The sequence below is a fragment of the Charadrius vociferus genome, unplaced genomic scaffold (assembly GCF_000708025.1).
Source record: "Charadrius vociferus isolate BGI_N301 unplaced genomic scaffold, ASM70802v2 scaffold56, whole genome shotgun sequence".
Taxonomy (NCBI): Eukaryota; Metazoa; Chordata; class Aves; order Charadriiformes; family Charadriidae; genus Charadrius; species Charadrius vociferus.
The window spans coordinates 78,129-84,820 of NW_009649057.1; the positions used below are offsets into that span (position 1 = coordinate 78,129).

Consider the following 6,692-nt stretch of genomic DNA (forward strand, 5'->3'; position numbering starts at 1 on the left):
GATAAAGAAGAAGAAAAAAAAAAAGAAAGAGTTTACAATGATTTTACCTCCCCTGACGGGCTACAGAAAAACCTCTGTGCTTTTATTTTTGCTCATTCGAGTGGTTCTGACCTGCTCTATAATTACGTTACTTTCTACCTACTGTGCAGAGGCATTTCCACACAGCTCTGCCTCTCACAGCTTTCTCTCGGGTTCCTGTGACGCCGTCACTCAAAGGCTTTCAAACCAGCGATGTAGAAATCAAAAAGAAAAGGAAAATGGTTGGAGACGCAGGGAGAATAAGTGCCCCTGCTTTTCTCTCCCTCTCTCTTTTTCCTCCGTCCCACCCCCCTCCATCCTCCTTTTTTTTCTTCCCTCTTTTTTTTTTTTTTTTTTTTTATACTTTATTCATTTAATCTCTCCAAGTGAGAGTGCGAAGCATAATGAAGGGTTGGGACAGATTATTAGGAGCTGTTGATTTTGAGGGGGAGGGAAGGGGGGAAAAAAAGCCAGAGAAGAGAAAGAGAGAAGATAATTTGACATTTACTCCGACTGATCTAAACTCATTCGGGTGTATTTATGGCTTATAAAGTGTTTAGAGAGATTGAAAGGGGTTGAGGGAGGGCTGGGGGGGGAGTGAGTGAGCGAGAGAGAAAACAACGTGAAGAAAAAGGAAAAGCCAGAGGAAAAAAAATAATATTGACTTGAAAACGGGGCTCGTGCTTCAGCCGGGTGCTTGGCTGGGAGGACACCGTCCCTGATGTCACCGGGGATGGGATGGGGTGAGATAGGGTGGGATGGGATGGGATGGGATGGAGCAGGATGGGGTGGGATGGGATGGGAAAAGATGGGATGGGGTGTGATGGGACGGGACAAGGTGGGATGGGACACTCGCTGCCACCACCCCTTCCCACTCAAGCCCCACTCACCTCACCAGCTCCTCGTTGTACAGCGACCGCGGGGACTCCCTGCCCAGGATATAGACCTGGCCCTTGAAGACGGAGAGGCGCACGGTGCCCACCACCGCCTCCTGCGAGCGCTTGATGCACTGCCGGAGAAACTCGCACTCGGGGCTGTGCCAGAAGCCTGCGGGCAGGAGGCAGGGTCAGCGGGGACGCAGAGGGGGCCAGGGTTACCCGGGGCACCCCAGGGTGCCCATACAGGGTGGTCCCCCCGAGCTAAGTCCGGCAAGGCAGACCCCAATCGTTTACAAGGGAAGGGATGCGGTCACAGGACTGGGAGAGGTGCCAGGACACCCAGGTTCAACTCTGAGTGATGGAGACCCCACGTGTGTCCCTTCGCCTTGGTGGCCTTCAGGTTCCCACCCGGGAGAGGAGGATGGAACCAGCTGGCGGGGAAGATGCAGCGGTGCCATTCTCCTTCCACCTCCACAGGGTGGGGGTGATCACAGAAATTAAAAGCTTCATTAAGTTAATGTGAAACTGTCACCCAAAAAACACCATCTCCGGAGGGTCAGGTGGAGACAGACAGATGGACGTAGAATTGAAGAGGGGAGGAAGGAGCTGCCATCCACCGAGGCCAGCACGGATGCACGGAGGGGCCGCGGCCCTGCCTGCCACCCCTGTGCCCCCTCCTGTCCCTAAGCGGGGTAATTAGCCGGGGAGCCCTCGGAGACCTGGAATAAAGCCTGGGAGATGGAGAAGGAGATAGAGAAAGAGAGAGAAAGAGCCCATTCACCGCCCTCCGGTCATCCCCAGGTTTTATCTCTCCCATCGCGCCCCGGCTTCGCTCGCACACCGGTGCCCTCTCACCTTTCCCTCCCCAGCTGGGCTCCGGGGCCAAAGCCATTAAAGAAACAAACAATTTCTTTTGTCGTTTGGCCTCACCGGTCCCCCGAGCGGGGCCGTACCCCGCAGCCTTGTCCCTGGGATCCACGTATCCCTTCTCCACTGCCCGGCGTCACAGCCCTGCAACCCCTCACCAGCAGCACCACCTCCCTGAGCCAGACCCCCCCACTTCGCCCACCCCACCACGGCACGGCCGGGGGAGTTTGGGACCCCCTTCCCACAGTCAGCACTGCCACACAGGCAGGGACCCCGGCTCCGGGCAAATAAACCCCTCTTTTTTCATAACCACTCTCCAGGTACGGCTCTTCAAATATCAGGAATGACGTAGGGCTGTTTCATCCCCGTAAAAATAAATCTGAGACACATTAAAATAATAACCAGCTGCTTAAATCCCGACTCCGACAGCTCCAGGTGTGAGGAAGCATCCCCCCCTCCCTCACCCCCTACCACAGACACATTCCCCACTGGAAGAGATCCCTCTTAATGACCTTCCTGCCTTGTAACCACCATCCTGCCCTAATCACGGCGCGGGAAGACGGACAATGGCATTTCCACACCTGGCCGTACCTGCCGGGACGGGAACTGGCTTCAAAGCCGTCCTCCACAATGGGATCAATGGGGATTGAGGAGGTCGGGGGGGGGAAGATAAACACTAATTTTCCTAAAATCAGGGACTAGTTGCAATAATGAGGTGTTAAAGGAAGGTGAGCTTGAAAGCCTGGCCTCCGGCGTAGGGACCCACGGGTGCTGTTTGCATCCCGCTGGGGTTGTTCCTTGTCTAGGAAAGTCTAGGACCAGGCTGAAAATCCCCAGGGATTCAGCATCTGGAGCCAGGGGAACAGCGGCCTTCGCCTGGCAGAGGTGGGGAGGGAGAAGCGAAATCACAGTTTCCCTGAGTGACTCTTGAAGCTGGTGGCTTCACAACAAGCGAGTGGTTAGAAATAAACAAACAGGGTTATGCTTAAAGTGAAAAAAAAAAAAAAAAAAAAAAGGAAGAAAAGTCAAAATAAAGGCAGCCCAGGACAAAGTCTAATAAAAATAGCCAGGGGCAGTAGCAGCAACAGAGAGTGAATTAAGGCAGGGGCTGTGATTCAAGGGGAGGGTAACCAAGACTTCTGCAGCCCCAGAAGCCCTCGCCCCGCCAAGGCCCTAAAATATGGTTTAAGCAGTAAAGGGGCGCAGATGTTAAATGCTGGTTGCCGAGGAAGATGCAGGAGGGAATGTCCTTGGAGGGGAAGGTGCCGAGGACAAGCACAGGCATCAGAAACTGCAGGGGAGAAGACAGCTTCACCCAGTCCCACTGGATCTGTTGCTGCCCAAAGCCTGACCTCCTGGAGTCAGGTTATTTCCGTGGGAAGATCCCATGGGAATCATCCCAGCCCTTGCAGTTAGAGAGAAACGCCTGAAAGGCGATGGGAGAAGGAACCTGGAGGCTGAGAAATCAGGACGTGTGAAAAATAAGAGTGGTGTTTGTCCAAAGGGCAGGAAACCTCCCCGGCGTGGGGTCTCCAGGGGTGTCAGCTCTGAACAGGGCAGGGCTGCTCGGAGCCGTGCGGCACGTAGCCGGGGGTGGGCAGCAGGACTCTGAGCCCCCCCTACAGCATTTCGGGCTAACCCTGCTTCCTTCAACTTCGCACCGAGTCAGGGTCGATCCACGGAGCAGACCCCGGGGCAGCGCTGATGTCCCCTCCCGGGGGTGCCATTCCTGGCAGCCCCCCCGACCCAGCGCTGTGTTCCCGCAGCACCCTCCCCAGCGGCACAGGGGGACGGAGCTGAGACCCCTCAAACTCAGCCCACGCGGGCGGCTGAGCAGACCCGAGCTGGAGCTGCCGGGGGCACCACAGGAGGAAGGGCAAAGGGCTTTATGTTTGTCCCTAACTGCGGGTGTGAGCCAGTGTCCCCTTGTCCCTTATGGCTCCCAGCCCACCCCGGCTGTGCTGGAAGCCCCTCCGGCAGCCTCCGGCCAAGCCCCAGCCCGCAGTGCCCCTGTGTGGGCTGCACATCGCATAGCACGGCCAGGACCCTCCTGTCCCCTCCCGCAGCCCCCCCGGACCCCGGCAGCCACCAACACGGCATCTTGAGAGGCCCCCGTGCCATGTACCCCTGCGCTTCTCCCTGCCAAACCACGGGGAGAGGTCTCCGGCTTCAAACCCCACCGCGGGGATGGCCGTGTCGGGAGCTCGGGTGCTCGTGTGCCCCATATCCCGGTGTGCTCTGGGTCCCGTGGGGCGAGGGCAGATGGAGGGAAAGCTGGGGAAAGGTGGCTCTGGGGGGACAACGGGATGATGAATTACTGCCTATGAGACATCCCAATGTGTTGGATGGGACAAAGCGGTAGCACCGGGCAGGGAGAGATGCTGGGAGAGATGCTGGGAGCATCCCCTACCAGCAAGCCCTCGTGGAAGGCAACATCCCCTCCCAAAGGCAGGTGTGGAACCCCCTTGGCACAAAAAAAAAAAGGCAGGGTGTGGGTTAGAGCTCAGCCCTTGGCATGAGCAAACCCATCTCTTCCCCCATGAGTAGCCTCAAAACCCACACCTGAATTTTACAGCCCTGAGCGCCTGTATCGGCGGGACCTGCAGCCTCCGGTAGCGACGAGGGAGGAGGAGAAGGAAGGCTGGGAGGATGCTGCGGCGGCATGGCCGGGCCAAAGGACCGTACGTACCGTTGTACACCAGCTCGGAGAATTTCAAGGCAAGCCCCTGCTTGATTTTCCGTACTTCCCGGTCCATGGTGAAGGCCTCGATATCTAAATGCGCATGGTATAGGATCGTTCCCGCTGGGGTCTCATAGATACCTAGCCATTTTTCCAGGCAGGGGGAAAAGCAGAAAAAGAGAGAGAAACGAATGAGACCAAAACTGTCAGCAAATGACAAAAAATAATGACTTGGCTGACAGAAGGAGCTGTGGTCGAGCGCATTCAGTCCCAGCTTGCTGTAAAATGCATCTGTCATTATATTCATGCTGGGGCCGAGACAGTCCACTCCGCACCTTGCGGAGAAAATTTCTAGATTCCCCTCTTTGAAGAGGCACTCTGACGAGGCTAAATGACAGGGTTTGGGAACCGATCCCCCCACCGATCCGTGCCCAACGGTCTGCGGCTGAAAACCTGTAATTAAAGGAACGACGCGGGGCACAGGCACGGGGAGCGGAGGGCCTGAAATACCCTCCTCTCCCCTCGGCTGGCGAGAAAGAGCCCCGTGCGTCTGCTGCGAAGCAATGAGGCTACCTGCAGGCTGGGAGGGCAACCTCATTTGGGGCTTAATTATTTCTGCGATGGGGGCTAACGCCGCGGGCGAGCTGCTCCCTTTGTTCCAGCTGCTCAGGGCTTATTTGCCGCGTAAGGTGTTTACTTGGTGTTTAAATACAAGGGTGTTCGTGCAGTGCTCCGCTCCGGGTCACGGGAAAGCCAGTGGGGGAAATGCTGAGCCAGTCGGGCAGCGAACTCGCAGCGGGCATGGCTCTAACCTGCCCGTGGTCAGTGCTGCTCCACCAGCACATCCCTGTCCCCTGCCCACCCCTGGGGACGGTCCCCTGCCAACGCCGGGCGTCTGTGCTATGGCACGGCCACGGGAAGGGCAAAGGGCACCCGCACGTCGGGTTTTGCTGGCACACAAAGAAAGCCCATAGGAAACCATCCCCGCCGAAGGGGATGTGTCCCCAGCCAGCCCCAGCCCTGAGGGGGGGTGAGGGGAGCCCACGGGGCTGTCACAGGGGCCAAAACCCACACTGGGCTCTGCCCGATCGCTGCCCGGGAGAGTGGCACAGGCTCAAGCGTGTCTTGTCCTGGGGTGGCCACAGTCCCACAGACACGGCAGGAGCCCCATCTACCACGGCAGCCCAAGCCGCTTCCAGCAAACCTCATCCCTACCAGTGTCCATCATCTCAGCATCCTACAGGCACGGGACGGGTCTCCATCCCAAAGGAGAGCCACTCTCTCCTCTCAGGCCACCCCAGCGATGTTGCAGCCTGGTCCCGGGGGGGAGGCGGTGACGGGGTGTTCACCGAGCACCCATCCCCGTGGGGCTGTGGGAAGAGACGGCAGAGTTAACGCCAAAAACCAGCTGTCCCCATGGGCACGGTGGTGGCACAGGCGCTCAGAGAGCTGCTGTATGCCCCCTCCAGCCCCCAGCTGGGAAGGTAACACAATTAATATTCCCTCTCCTTCCTCTTGGGAGGTGTTAAAGCCAATTTGGGCTGACCAAAAGATTTGGGTATGTTTCTTGACCCTCCTGCCCGTCTGCCTGGACCCCTGTCCATCTCGTTCGACATGATGCTAGAGGACCAGGGACCGGAGCGTGACAGCCAGGGCAGAGGGGAGCTGACAGCCATGTTCCCAGTCTCGCCACCCAGGAGACAAGAGACACCTTCAAAGTGACACTCGCAGCATCTCCAAGTGTCTATTTTCATCTCCCCGTGTTTACAGAAAAAAGACAGAGGTGTCAGCACTGCAGCCTGGCGAAGCTTCAATCACCCCGTAATTACCGCTGGGGAAGGGGGGGACCAGAGCTGGGGGGGGGGACTGGAGGGGGGCAGCCAAGGAGACAGCTGCCGCTGCTTAAAATTTTCTAATTTGTAACCTCAGCTGTCAGTTCCCCTCCATCCGAGCAATTTTGCTGCTCTGAGTGCGGGCTGTCACTCCTGACGGCATCTGCGGGATGGGACGGGATGCGGCGGCTTCCCGAGGGGAAGGGGAGGGTGATGCCGCCTACGGGAAGATGCTGCCCAAATTTCCACCGCTGGTCTAGGGCTGAGACTGAGCGTGGCCTGGTATGGGTTGATCACAGGGAAGGGGTTTTCCACTTTCCTCTTCCGTCTGCTCCGAGCATCGAGGGGAGGAAAAGGGAAAAGCGCTCGGCTCTTTTGGCAGCGGCCGTTTCCTCCCTCCTGCTTCCTCCCCCCCGC

At 57.7% G+C, this 6,692-nt stretch overlaps 1 protein-coding gene across 1 annotated transcript in view; it reads right to left on the reverse strand.

Moving 5' to 3' along the window:
- The window catches only part of ASS1 (argininosuccinate synthase 1), a 33,846-nt gene that overhangs the window by 10,368 nt on the left and 16,786 nt on the right, over positions 1–6,692 (reverse strand). Inside the window, exons 11-12 of the mRNA XM_009888052.1 lie at positions 4,453–4,584; positions 909–1,065 (exon numbers count right to left, since the gene is read on the reverse strand). Coding sequence (XP_009886354.1) covers positions 909–1,065; positions 4,453–4,584 — 289 coding nt within the window. The remainder of the gene's footprint in view (positions 1–908; positions 1,066–4,452; positions 4,585–6,692) is intronic.